The sequence below is a fragment of the Chaetodon auriga genome, chromosome 2 (assembly GCF_051107435.1).
Source record: "Chaetodon auriga isolate fChaAug3 chromosome 2, fChaAug3.hap1, whole genome shotgun sequence".
Taxonomy (NCBI): Eukaryota; Metazoa; Chordata; class Actinopteri; order Chaetodontiformes; family Chaetodontidae; genus Chaetodon; species Chaetodon auriga.
The window spans coordinates 4,645,168-4,660,202 of record NC_135075.1 but is presented as its reverse complement, the minus strand read 5'-3'; the positions used below and the strand labels follow the sequence as shown (position 1 = coordinate 4,660,202).

The window sequence follows — 15,035 nt, the reverse complement described above, 5'->3', positions numbered from 1 at the left end:
TCATTGTTTTGGTTTGGTCTGCAACTTTACTGTCGTGTTTCAGTCTCACAGCTCTCATCGACCTGGTGCAACTCTCTGGTGAACATAGTAGAGCATTTAGTGACTAAAGAGTTGGGTATTTTTCTCAGGGGTTGGTGGAGACCAAAACAGAGCTAAAAGGACTTTGAATACTGGACTCACATTCAGTAGGTCCCCTGAAATTCAACTTTAAATGAACACTAATGTTGCTCCCTGTCTGCTGGATGTGTAAACAGGCAGTTGTATACTAACACACTCTGCATATGAAACTTTAGACATGATAAGATGTCAGTGTTGTACTTACAGCTTCGTGTGGCCTACAAATCAAATTAGGCTAATGCAGGTTCAAGTAGCAGTGGTTGGGAATTGCTGTTTATGTTTCTAACCTGTGAGTAGCTGTGTCAGTAAATTCAGACACTGTTACTGTGTTTTCTTTTTCATTTCACCACAGACCATGGATGAAGTCAGCTTGTTAGCAAGCAAGGAAGAATTAACTAATAGTCACATGTTAATATAAACAACTGAAGTCATTAACTAACACATGGTTCAGTTGGACATGGCACTTTTTACCTGATATATAATCATTTCAAGCTAATTTCTGATTAAAAACTAACCAGCCCCACTTGTTTTGCTTGCTGCTCATCTGAAACACAGCACTGCCCTTGACTCAACAAATCTGAAGAGCACAAGAAAACTCTATCATCGTGTCTGACGTCTTCAAGCAACTTACACTGACCTAATGGACAGCTTGTCCTTGAAGGAGAGTTACCGACATTGGTTATCTGAATTCACTGTTCTTCAACTGCATGTGGAGTGCACTGAGTCTGAGAAGGGTTTTTTTTTTTTTTTTTTTAAGATTTTTAAAACATTTTTCAGTCTGCAGCACAGTTTATTCATTGGACATGGTGACTGCCAAATTTGACATGACTGCAAAGCCTCTACGGCCATTTACTCCTTCACTGTAGCAACTAATGTACAATGTATGCGTGAGCATGACTCACTAACATATGATTAGTCGTGGTGTTCTGTGTTCTGGATGACTGCAGTCTACATGATAACTAACACACACACACACACACACACACACACACACACACACACAGACACACACACACACACACACACACACACACACACACACACAGAAATGCCTCTCCTCCTCTCCATCTCCACCCTCCCTCTTCTGAGTCCTCTCCCTCCTCCCTCCTGTCTTCTCAATCTCCTCTGCATTAATTATGACATTGGTAATAAAGGAAAGTGTTTAACAGGGAGGAATTGCAAATGAGCAGGGACTGATTGAGCCTTCTCTCATACTAATTGATTGCAGAATTCAGCCTAATAAAAGAGGAGGAAGAGGAGGAGGCAAGGCAGAGAGGAAGAGAATGAAAGCTAGGGAGAGAGGTTAAAGGCTGGTCCACCTCAGGAGGGTGGGAGAGTAGGGGGAGAACTGGAATAGAGAGGTCAAAGGGGATAATAACTTGTTGGTAAATAGAGAACTATAATTACTGTGTTGATACCTTCTTAAAGGGCTTTTTCACAGACCAGAACCAGAAGTTAGTATTCTTATCATATGGGAGTTTAACTTGGTGGCTGGTCCACTGATATACTGAGGTCCTATCTCTGCAGGCTTTTCACCCGTTGTTCTAAAACCCAAATCACCCCCAACAACATGTATTTCCTCCAGCAGTGGGAACAGTAATGTTCATCTTCTGGCTATATGCTGCAACTGCTGGCTGACACAATTAAACAGTGAAAACAGAAACCCAGAGTAAAGCCTGCCAGTGATGGAGATCTTCCCAGAATGCTTGGCCAAAGGGCGTGGTTGAGTTGCAGGAGGTGTTTCAGAAACCATTAGCCCCTCATTGATTAGCTATGGGGCTGCACATTATCAACAGCACTGTTGTGATATTAACTGAGCTTGTCTCAAAGTAAATAACTGGCCAACAAACCTTTCTTATATTAGTCATTCTAAAGTATTTTCATTTTATTTTTGTCATGTGAACAGAATTATAGCAGATAAAGTATGTGACTTGTCTTTGGTTTGGGCAATTGGAGTCAAATCGTGACGCTTTTGGAATAACACATATATCCAGCCAGATGTTGGCAGCGATGCCTTCTCTGTTCTGTGTTGACATACTGATTAAACCCTCATTCACACTGCATTTCAGTGGAAATCCACACACGTTGTGTTTTGGGGTAGTTATGCAAACACACAGCCACAATCTGTTGTGCGCTACACCCAGCTGTTAGGTGGAATTTAGCAATCCTTTCTGAATTTGCAAAGGTGGAGGTGGAGCTCTTCCTGAGGAGAAAATAATGGACTTTCTGATGCCATACTGGGTGAAGCACTTTGGAAGAGAAAGGTCATGGTGAATATGGCCAATAGCTTAGATTTTAAGTGGTTGCAGGATCCTGTGAGAGCACTGCTGTGTCTCTAATCCGTCAGAGTGCCATTAGCAGGTGGCACATTGCTGTTACCAGAGCAAGGATGAAGTCAGGGTGAAGTCAGGCTTCAGTGCGCCTCACAAGGCAGCCAGGGCCGGGCCGGAGGTACCCCCTGGACCACCGGCAGCCCAGGGTCAGAGCGTAGCTGGCTGAGATAGAGCGATCGACGCTAAGGGCCGCTGTGGCCATTAATGTTGGATGAGCTCAGTCTCATTGAAATGCGTAAAAGATGGCGAAGGACCCCAGATGGCAGCTGCATCCCTGCCCGCCCCAGTCACTGTCCGGCCATTATTGACCGAGCTACGGGTCACCACTGATGCTAGGACCGGGCCAATTATAGCACCTGACAGTGATTAAAAAGGACTCAAGAGTGCAGCAGTTGCCTGAGCTACAACGACATCTAAGTTATTACGGTGACATTTATTCATCATTATGGCAATTTAAATCCATTACAATTCGATCCAAGCATGTATCGAGAGCAAAAAAACCAAGATGATATTTCTGTCTAACGGGAACATTATGGCTTAATCTCCTGATACTGACGAAATTAAAGCAGACTCCAAATTCCATACTGGAAAATTACAGCATGTCAGACTGTGATTCATGTTTATTTACATTTACTGTAAATTAAACACAAATAAACACAGTACAAACCTACTGGGAGTCCGGGAAAGAGAACTGGAATCGAATTACATGTGGAAATAAGACACTGCAATACTGAAATATTTATAACAGCTAATTACAATAGAGGCATACAGTCAAACAACAAACAAGATGAAAGCGCTACCTTTCGCAGAGTTTACAGAATCCTCTTGGTGTTCAAATTCTCCAAAAGTAAGAGAAATTCAGACAGTGGTAGATGAAACAAGAAGAGGCACTGAAAGACAGACTCACTGAGAGCAGATGAAACTCCTGTGTAACATCGCGTTGCCTGACCTGCTATGTCCATCACTGCAGAGACACATAGTCAAAGTGAATCTGTTTTTACATAACAAGGCCAGATCTGACAAACCTGATCAGGATGAAAAGAATTCCTTACAAACTAAAGACCAAAAGTGTGAATTTTCTGAGGAACGGCATCTGAAATGAAGTGACCTTATAATCTATAATCAACTGAATACAGATGCTAGGCTCACTGATAGATGTCCCAACATACAGCAAGGCAGAACACAGCATGCACTTTGTCAGCAGGTGTAAAGTCATTTCCATGCTTTTATACAGAAGCCAGCAAAGGTCTAATAATACCTGTCTTTCCTTGCATAACCTGTCCAGCTGACCACGAGTGAATCAGACCCACACTCACCATATGTCTTCGACTCTCTCTTTGCTGCTGTTTGCCTCCGTGTTGTGTTAAAAAACCTCTCTGTCGCGTGTCTGTATGCCTCAGGTGTGCTACAGCCGAGCGGCAGAGCAGCGGCTCCTCCTGAGATCGTGCTGCCGCTCTTTACCAGCTCCAGTACAGAGGGAGGTGCTGTCAGAGAGCGCACGGCCGACAGCTGACTGACTGCTCTGTTCTGTTTACACGAGGTGCACAGGCCCTATAATTCCACTCCCTGCTGGAGTGCTGAGCAGAATGACTTTACCTTTAAAGTGCAGCCTTATTGGAAGGCCAGGTCAGCCCTGCTTCATCTGCTCGGAGACAGACCGCCAGTTCAGTGCTGCTGCTTTTGCTTGCTTGCCAGGAAGGTGTGTGGGGTGGAACAGTCACTGAGACACCAGACGAGTTACTGTCGAGTTCAGCAGAGACACTGTACTTCCTCTCCTCGGGGAGGCCAGGAGCACAGGACACAGACTAACAGTCACGTAGGTCACCTCGAACTGGCACCTTCAACTCCAGTCTGAGTCCATGAGTTAAATAAATAATACGCTGTGCTCCTTTGGCTTGCTGTAGAAACAGCCATATCAGGTTCCTTGGCCTCTACTGTTTCACTGGCAAACCTTTTTAAAGGACCTTTTAAAGGGCCTGCATGCACAGAGCCTTTGCAAAACTACAGTGTGCTAACAGTTCAAACAGAGCAGCCTCAGCTGTAAAGCCAGGCTCTTTAATGAGAATTTATTACAAAACAGCTCCAGCAAAGCAGGTTCAAAATTCCCTGCAGATAGTGAATAGCGGGGGGAAAGTGCGCGTGCGCACACACACACACACACTCACACACACACACACACACACACACACACACACACAGATGGAGTTGGTATGTAGTCAAGCATTAGCTGGGAGAAAAAACAGAGAGGCAGGGTCAGAGAGGAGCGAGACCTGCATGTGAGAAGCGGAGAGTTATGGAGGGATGACTCCTGTCTTCAGGAATGTACTGCTGGCAGACGACACTGCCGTCTCCTCTCGCTCGGAGAGGAGTGCTATCAAAGGGTCAATCTGTCAGTCTCAACAATAACACTGTGAAAGGCCTTAGGTGTGTAAAGCAGACAGAGAACAGCCCTGCTTCCTGGAGCTGTCTACAGTTCGGTCTGTGAGATGGGGTCCAACACGAGTAAGACAATTTCAACCAGAAGGAAAACAGTTTCAGTGAATTCACATGACAGATGTATGCATTCGGGTTTTTGTCTGTGCTTTTCTCGCTGCTTTGAAGAATCACAACCTGAATCTAGATGCAGTTTTTGGATCGTTTGTTTATGTTGCCAGGGAGACACCACTGTCAGTCACATCTGATCAAACCACACCAGCACAGCCCTCTGAATCACCATCCACATCTCCAATTTGTTCAGCTATTCAAATAGATCTGAAGAATGTTAAACCAATCAGAGCTTTGTGGGTGACATAAAGAATTGGTATGTCATCTTCCTACATACCCTGCAAGTTGCCTCGCTTCACTCTGACTTTTAACTCATTGTTTTGGTTTTCCAGCTCGCAGGCTCCTTTCTAATCCACCTCGTTTCCAGCCACAGCAAGAAAAAGCTGTTTTCAGCTACAGAGCTCTGAGAAATACAATGTATGCCCAGCACCAATCAGAAGACAGACAAAGTCAGTGATTAACGAGTGAACACGGTGGAGCATTTAGCAGCTCAAGAGCCAGATATTGTTTTTCAGAGCTGGTGAAGACTAAAACAGCAGGAGTGACTACTGCACTTCTATTTGTCTAGTAGACAAAAATGTGCTGCAAACTGCAGCTTTAGCTACTTTCACTACCATTGTTACTGCCATACAGAGACCAGAAATGTAAATAGTGACACTAAAAGGTCACTAAACTGTAAATATGGACGAGGATCATTTAAGCTAGCTATTTAAAAATACCACACATTTGACTTCAGCCTCGAGGTCCTGTGTACATGTGTCAGTGACTATGTGGTAATTTTAGCAAAGCAGACAGAAGGTACTCCAAGCCAAGAGGAAAAACCATGTAACTGTGGCAATCATGAGAAATCAGCAGAGACGGAAAATGTCTGATGGCCAAGTTACACAAGCCGGTGTGCGTGAGCTGTACCAGACAGGGATCAGTAATTCAATAAAACGACTGGACTCACTGAGAGGAAGGAACATTTCTGGACTATAGCATGAACTCCAAGCTGTGGCTGGCCTACCCACGGAGACTGGAATTACAGACCATAGGAGTTTATGAATGGTGATTGGCTACTGCTGAGTCAGGCTGCTCTCGCCACAATGGCCACTAATTTTAGCCTTGCTGTGGTGAAATCACTGTGTGGAACCATTAATGCTTTAACCCGTCCCCTACAGCATCTCCCATGGCCTGTTTCAACTGGTACACTGTTCACAGACAGAACAGTTTGTTATTGAACGCCACATGGAAATAAGAAGTGCAGTGAGTAACAGTAGAACCAGTGCTTAAACAATTGGTTCATTAATCGAATAGTTGATCAAAAGCAAATTCACTGGAAAATACAAATATTTCAGTAATCAATGAGTGGTTTATGTCACAAAACAATCATGACTGCTTCACATATGTATGTCTGTTTAGACTTTTCTTTCAAATTACTGAATCATTTTACTTCTTCAGAGCACTAAAATTTAACAAAACAAAAAAAAACCCCTTGTATTTGGTAGAACTGGTCACAACTGGAAAACATGACGATGACCGAGACGGATGACGAGAGGTCTCAAGTTGGGTCATTCATCAAGCGACCATGCCAAACATTTGCTGGATCCAGCTTCCCAAATGTGGTGATGTGAAACTTTTCTCAGTTGATACTCCTGTAAGTTGAATGCATTTGGGTTTTTGAACTTTTAATTGCACAGAAGCAATCTGCAGACATCAACAGAATTTATGATGAGTATTCTTCGCTATTCTGACATTCCACAGATGAAACTATTAGTTAAAAAATACCTGACAGAAGTTACAGCTGCAATCAAAACTTATTGAAACAACTTTTCAGGTTTGATCCTGACCGATTCGTTGATGATCTATGTCAAAGTTGCGTAACAAATAAGCAAAATGTTTTCACAGCTTTTCTGAAGTCATAAACTAAACCTTCTTCAACAGTCAGTTAAAAATGAACCCTGATAGCAGAGTCACGTATTTCATGTTCCAGCTCCAGATCTAGCACAGGTGTCCAAATGATTATTATTAAAACAGAGTGAATATTCCCCCAGCACACAGATCAGCACAAGCCTGATGACTTCCCCAGCAGTGCACCACCATGCTTTAGAGCTCTGTAACAGGATCCTCCTACCTTATCGTCCGCACTGAAATGCAGTACTTCCACATTAGACTCCACATGCCCCTGACATCGTCAGGCTGAAAACTTGAAATTTGGACTTGTTACGTTCTCTGATGAGAGGCTAAGAGGTGAGAAAGACCCAAATGTTTTGAGGCAACTCGGAGCTGAACACTGTCTGCATGAGAGAGGAGCAGCAGTCCTCCTACCAGCATCCACCCATGCCACTCCTTCCCTCTCTCTTCACTTGACCACAACACATGTACTAGTCTTTTCTGGCTCCTGAGGAAAAATGACTAATTCTCCCTCCTGGAGGCTGGTTTACTTCTGTCACTGCTCCTTTTCAGTTCCCCTTTTTCTTTCTTTTACTCAGCCCTTGTAAAAGTAGACACACCATCCTGTTCCTGTCTGAGGAGAGCAGAGCAGAGACTTATCCAGTACTACCAAGTAAGGTCAACTGCTAAGTCGACCAGACGGAGTAACATCCCTCCTTGCTTCAGTGTGCAACACTAGCACATGTTCACATTCCACCACCCGGCTGCTGCCCCTTCCTCAGAAGCCTATCACCTACTGCTGCCACGCAATGTCCCGTAAACCATCTCTGTGGCTCTGCACAGGAGGCTGTCTATTGTTTGTTCTCACTGTACCACTCCTGTAGTGTCAGGTCTCACTTTTCCCCCACAAATTCTCAAAAGATGGTATATGACTCAGGGGAGGTGAAAGACTTCGCTGCTGCTGAATAAGTGCAGCAGGTTTTGGACATGTTGTTAGACTGTTTCTGATGCGTCACTTATCAACCATTTCAAAACAGAGTAGAGGAGAATAAAACATCACAGGCAGAGGAGTTAAGTCATCTCGCTGAGTCAGCAGAGTGGAATGTAAAATAAAAGTTCAGTAAGCTTAGGAGACATGAAAAATGTGATGTGTGTGGAAAAGAAAAGCGAGTGAAGCAGGCTGTGGTAAGTGTTGGATGTGAACAGCTGTGCAGCCTGAAGATCATCTGCTATGAGTTAAGTGGAAGGAGCAGAGGAGCTCTGATGATGTGGGCAGTCAGTGTGAGACTCTGTAGAATGGTGTTCATTTGCACTATGTTCTCTGTGTTATGGCTTCAGATCAGCAGAAACCACAGCATGCACCACACAACCATGCCAAAATCTTGCTCATCAGACCTACACTACACGTATGCAGAGTAATTGAGGATGTTAGATTGAGATGGGTACACTGAAGTCAATTCATGAGATGAACAACTACTGCTCTGTATTAATGGGAGCTGTGTTCACACGGACGCAAACCTTACACACCATCAAAACTTCCTTGGATGTCAATCCATTAACATTGCCCTTGAAGGAGTAGAATTAAAAAGTAGCACAAACTGGACATTCTCTTGTAAATTATACAAAACTGCATAGAACTTGGGTAAACCTTTCAGCATTGGCCTAACTAAGGTAACATATAACATTTTATTCTCCACTGGTTCACATTAGTCAGTTAATCAGTATACCGCATAACGTCTACAGTATATTTGTGTTTGGTTTTGTGGTCAGTGTGCATGTCCCTGTTGCCTCCACTAACATTAGCTGTGCTTCCTCAGTCCTAAGCAATGGGTAGTATTAGAGCATAGCAAATTCTCCACACAAACTTCAGCTGCACGTAAAGGATATGCTGACACATAGTAACGCAAATCCCTACGGTGACCATGTGAGAAGTTTGCCTTTGTTATTTTAGACGTTTAAGAATAGTCAAGTATTTTCACTCCCTGTTGGCCTCTGTGGCCTTCCTCTGAGCAGCTGCTAAACATTTCTCTGGCTGTCAGTCTCCCCATTCGTCTGCCTGTCTGTCTGTCTCACTCCCACTCTCATGGCAGGGTCATCTATTAGCAGTTAGGAAGATTACAGTTAGGAATGTGGTGAAATATCAGAGAGCTGAATTGTCTATTTGTCCCTTCTCTGAAGATCTCACATACAGTGAGGAAAAAAGACCAAAAGCATGTGAGATATAGCTGATACAATTACTGCTTAATACAAACTAATCAACAAAGGGAGCATCAGTATCACTCTGCACTGACACATGCTCTGATTTACAGTGACTGCAGCTCCGAGTTGCACTGCCATGCCTGTACACATTCACACAGCAGATTGATTTGACAGGGGCTTCAGACTTTGATGTTTCCATTTCACGGCATGAAGAAAATCACAGAGAGAGTGGCTGATATCAAACTGACCGCTACAAGGCATATCTGCGACTGGGTAGCGGAGAATTGGCTGGCATGGCTGAGCACCCCGCAGCAGACGTGTGAATGAGCCGCTGGCAGAATATGACAGCACTCAGTGTCAGTGTGTGCTCTGAGGACCGACACATTCACAGGCCTGCGCTTGGTTTGGTCAGTGAATGAATGCAATTAGCACTCAATTAAAGGTGCCATAATCCTCTTAACAAAACATTTCACACTAAACAATTAACCACACCAAGCTACTGCTGCACCTTATATTCCATCTTATTTGGCCAGTTTTAGTAAAGCAAGAAAAAAAAAAAAAAAAAAAAAAATTATGGTCATTCTCATTATTTGGGTGAACTGGTGTGCAGCCTGAAAGCCTCTGGAGATTTAGCTAGGATTCATGTGCATTTGTAAAGACCACTGGGGCCAGGCTGAGAAAGACCAGGGACCTGCTTCAAGCCTGTAGAAAACCTTTTGATGTCCTGAATTTGGTCCTCAACGGAGAGTGCTCCCTCCAGTCCACAATGAGTGTGGAATATTAAAGGCCATGGCTCTGTCTGTTAAGTTCAGATAAAAAAACTGTAATCAGATGAATCCTTAAGGGAAAAAGGAAAACCCGGATCTTTGTCCAGGGGATTGAAATGCATAAAGTAGCCACTTTTATGTGCAATTATTCTGTCAAGAGTTAGTGGCGGTACATGGAGGGGCTCAGGTCACATCCACCCAGGGAAACGTGGATGAGAAATGTGAGACAGAATAGAGTCAGTCGGTGTGAGTGATGAAGGGATGTGGAGGTGGAGGTGGGGTGGTGTCTTCAGCACTGATGAACTATCACGTTTGGACAGTTTGATGTGGGTTAGTGACCCACAACAGCAGAGAGGGTAGAGCTCTATCAAAGAAGTTTTTCAACTCGCTGCCTTAACTCCAGCTTTACGTACGGCACTATCAAAGGCTCTCCTCACGCCTCATCAACACAACAGCAGTTACTGTCAGCCCCAGCTAGAACAGCACAGGTAAATCCAGAAAACCAGTGAGGGGTTGATGGATTACCAACGGGGTCATTGATTGACTGGGGTCACAAGGAAAACGAAGATATGTTACTACAAAAAACCCATAAAGCCATTACAGGGTCAGATCACCAAAAATGACAAATAAAACAAAACACCCTCTCTTACCTCTAGTAGAATCTAGCATTCTATCTAGCTTTCTATCTTTTTTTTTTAAAGATAGAAGCTGTCCATACAATTGGAGGAAGCCCAAATTAAAATAAAGTTGGTTTAAAGTGTCTATGATGAAACAAAACTAAGAGTCTACAGCCACAGAGCTGCTCTACAACATTGTATAGTAGTTGGTCACAGAGGAGCTTTGAGCTAAATGCTAGCGTCAGCATGCTAACAAGCTTACAAAGACAATGAAACCATGCTGATGTTAAGAAGGTAATGCTTTACAACTCTTCGCGAGTACACCATTCGTTACTCACTTTGTAGTAGTCTTGCTTTCATCAAGGTATTGCCTGAGGCTATTTCTGGTTTCCTTATGTGCAATTCTTTTTTCTGTCATGTGACCGATATATCACCATAGATACCATGTACGCTGTAAGAATTACAGATGTCCTGGCAATAAAGAAAGTCACCATGGACATCTCTACAAAATCTGGTCATAATCCATCTGATACTTGCTGAGACATTTCAGTACAAGCCATAAATGTCAAACTGCATGTGGCAACAGAGGAAATGACAGGATCACCTGTGTTAATAGGATTGATCGGCTGGGGAACATGCTTGTCTGCACGAAATTTAATGGCAGCCAATCAGTTATTTGTTGAGCTATTTCAGTATGGACCAAACACTGCCATCTTGAGAGCCATGCCACTACACTACCACCAAACACCATTATGAGCAGGTCCGTCCTTTATGTACAACCTCATACTGACCCAAGCACGAAACTGAAGCTGATTACCGTCCGGCTCCCAAAACAACTCAGAGCCCCCCAGCAAATGTACACCTTCCAGTTCCACCATATCTGTCTCATCCCCAAGCTTATTGAAATTGGGTCTTCACCATCTAATTACTGACTGGTATTGGAATGGAAAACACATGAGCATTAAGCCGTGTTATGGGGGGTGTTTTCATTTTTTGTTTTTTTGCCACCCCCCCCAGAGACACAGCTGCGTAGAAAAGAGGGTGGGGGATGGGTGGACTCATGAATAAACATGGTCCTGGAGGTTTGTGACAATTCATGCTCAGATATGCTCGTCTCCACATCGCATATTCCTCTTTTTGATTACCATTCTGTGAAACAGACAAAGTTTGCTCACTTCAAATGACCCCACGGGTGTCTTTCTCATTACACAGAGAAAATGAGACAAAACAGAGGCAAGGAAAACCTTATAAAATTAGCTTTTAAGCTGAGTACGTCACTTATTTTGGCTGCACACTCCTACACTGCAAAACTAATTTGAATGTCTTTTTAACAGAAAACTCTTGTAATAAATGGCTTTCAGTTTATGAAATGGACCATTTTGTAGCTGCATTGAAGTCCCACAGCTCTTAATTGACAATGGCTTAACAGGCCTCAGTGGTCATAGTTTAAGTTGACACAGGAAATGAATGATATCCCAATCATCTAGTTTTGTATTTCGTTAGCTTAAAGATACAGTAAAATAAAAAACAACATTTCGATGTTGTAATCACACGGCTGTGCGTTAATTTTTCATTTATTTCTTCGCTCAACCACAATATATATATGTGTGTGTATATATACATATATATATATATATATATATGTATATATACACACACACACACACACACACACACACACATATGTATATATTTATATATATACAGGTGTATATAATGTGTGAAGTGCCTCTTTAAATAGCAGGTAATCGTCACTGTATAGTTACAAACCCTCTTCAGAGTTGCTAACACATGTATACACACGTACACACATCACATGATCAGATCTCAAGAGCTGAACATGGGAGCAGTGGACTACAGAGCACATGTCACCTCATGCTGCCGAGCAAATAACTGTGAGTGGGACCACACACACAATAGACTGAATTCAGCGCTGAAGCTTGTCAGGGGCAAACCACAACAATAGAGCTCCCATTCAGACCAGTTGACCTCGCTGACAAGTGGGCCTTGTACCCCATTTCAGCCCCTCTTAATGCAGGAGTTTAACAAGTACGAGGGCTGGAACTATCATTCATGTCTGAATCAAACATGGCACTTTATGATATGAGAAAGCAGAAGAAGGCTGTTCACACTGAGGACCAAAAGCCTGGGTAAATTACACTGTTACCACAAAACACTGACTGTGGCATGTTAAATTCATTGATAGAGGGTCTTAATTACTTGTTTTTTTCTAGACTTGGAAAAAGGCTCAATTTTAAGCTTTACAATCAAGACACTATATACTGCATATAGCACCTTACCTTTTGTAGAAACCATGCAGAGGCTGGAGACAGAGGAACTGCCAGTAATCCAAGCAAAAAGCTTTGAACTTCAACATTTTGTCAGCCAGTTACGGTGGCTTGAATTAAAAATGTTACTGTGCACAGAGTCCATGGAAAAAAGCTTGTTTAAAGAGAACGGCTTACATTTAGGAGAACAAAGCAAATCCTGCACAGTTTAGGGTGTATGGCAACAATACCGACACCCCACATGGTACAGTCCCATCTCAGCATCTGCCTGTGTGTATCCGGGCCACATGGAGGGGGCTGAACCTGCATCCCTCTGTTCCCTTTGTTAACCCTGGGCAGTCCTGTCCTGTCCTGCACTCCCTGTATGTCCAGGTAAAAGCTTCCAGTGCCTTGATAGAAATGTCAGCCACTGGACACCTCGGCTTCCCCTGGAGCTGGTGGGCAAAAGGTTTGTCCCAACACAACCTTCGTACAAACCTCCTTCTTGTCCGACTCCTTCTCTCCACGCTCAGTCAATAGCAGAGGAGGTTGCTGTCTCCATCATCACTGCTTCTCAGAGTTGAGTTACAGCTGCTCCTATTGTCTAAGCGGCCACACTGACAAGGTCTGACTCTGCTGCGCCTCGCTGGGCCAACAAAGCACACAAAGGCCTCCCTCGGTGGCCGTATCAATTAGGCTTTATCAGATGCTGCACAGTCCCTGCCAGCCCGGGCTGCTCAGAGACAAGCTAATCAGCAGCAGCACATGGTGCACAGAGGGGCGAAGCCGGCACCCATGAGGGCCAGCCTCACACACACACACACACACACACACACACACACACACACACACACACACACACACACACACACACAAACCTGTGCACATAAAGCCTTGGCTGGTTGCCAGGACGACCTTAAACACAGCAATAAAAGACACTGATGGACCCTTCATGTGACTCTTGCTGATTGGTTGAAGAAGAGAGCTCAGGGTCAGGGTGAGGAGAATCAACCAGCACTGTGATCTGAATTTTGGTGCTGAGCAATTATTAACAAAAAAATTCTATTCAACAGCCCTCTTCATATTTAAATCATTTAATAAATTCACGTTTTAGTTTGGTGCATGGGACGAATGAAAAAACATGCAGCATCCACAGACACTCATTGTGAAACTTGTACAAATAATCCTGCCTAAAGTGGAACAGACAAGTACAGATGCATGAATGAATTAATGATGAATATAGAAACACAGGTCATCAATACTTTATGACTACATATGTCCCCCAAACTACAAATCTGTGCAACAAATTGTAGTGTTTGAACATCACGTAGCTTTTACACAGGTTTTACATGAAAAAAAGAAAAGAAAGTATACCTCAGGACCTCAGATAGCTGGCAATACAGCAAAAGGATAGAATTTTTATGAAGAGTGGGGCACATCCAAGAAAAAAGTCCATTCAGCTGAAAAGTGTAAATCAGTTTTAACTTTGCTAGTGCTAAAGCAAACCCTAGCACAACAGAGTGCCATGGTCACTCTCTGTTTAATTCAGATTCACTGCTGGATGGGTGTCGTCGCTTTCTACCATGATGATTCAGCTGTCAGTAACATCCTGGCAGAGATGTTGAAAAGGAGTCTGGACGCGATACCAGCACTGCTACAGCTTTCAGCTCTGGCTCCGTCAGCTCACGGCGCCACGGAGCAGGCCGGGCAGGGAGCTGTGTGAAGCGATACGGCAATTATTCAGCCTGGCACGCAGCTTTGAAGTGAGAACAGACAGCATTTTGTAAAAGGCAGTGAATCATAAAAACAGCAGAGGAAAGTTTATGGTATTGAACAGAACACTGTGCAATGATGCTGCAGACCAATATCCAAACCCATCTCATTCTATATGTGATATGGCTGGACCAGTTGATGGAAAGACTCTACTAATGAATCTAAAGCAATATAATGCTCTAGCAATTAAAGTCAACAGAACACCAGAATGGGATCCTTCAATTAATGAATACAGGCTGCACAGCTCGATGGGAAAGTTAAAGGGGCTGTTCAGTGATTTAGTACTTCACTTCCATGAAGTTGAGGGATTTACAAGAGATAGACAGAAAAGGAACCATCAAAATCACAGCAGGCCAGGCAGATATCCTGACTTTTAGTCTAAAGTAAGGTGGAAGACAACCTGCCATTACTGTAGTGGCATCTCATTTGCATATGACACTTTAATGTATGTAAAGGGTTTTACTTTTTAAGTGCTTTTGCAAGGAAATCTGTCACTGATATCACATAGAACTAGTTATATGTTGAAATGCTGAAAATACAGTCATC

The 15,035-nt window shown here is 43.4% G+C and overlaps 1 protein-coding gene across 5 annotated transcripts in view; it reads right to left on the bottom strand.

Annotated features, from left to right (window-relative positions):
- Positions 1–15,035, bottom strand: part of iqsec1b (IQ motif and Sec7 domain ArfGEF 1b) — a 176,391-nt gene that overhangs the window by 53,861 nt on the left and 107,495 nt on the right. Inside the window, exon 1 of one of the 5 annotated variants that reach the window (XM_076750795.1) lies at positions 7,108–10,317. The exons of the other annotated variants lie outside the window; for them this stretch is intronic. Coding sequence (XP_076606910.1) covers positions 7,108–7,154 — 47 coding nt within the window. The 5' untranslated portion in view covers positions 7,155–10,317. Of the gene's footprint in view, positions 1–7,107; positions 10,318–15,035 lie in introns of those variants that run through there. 5 annotated transcript variants of the gene reach the window in all.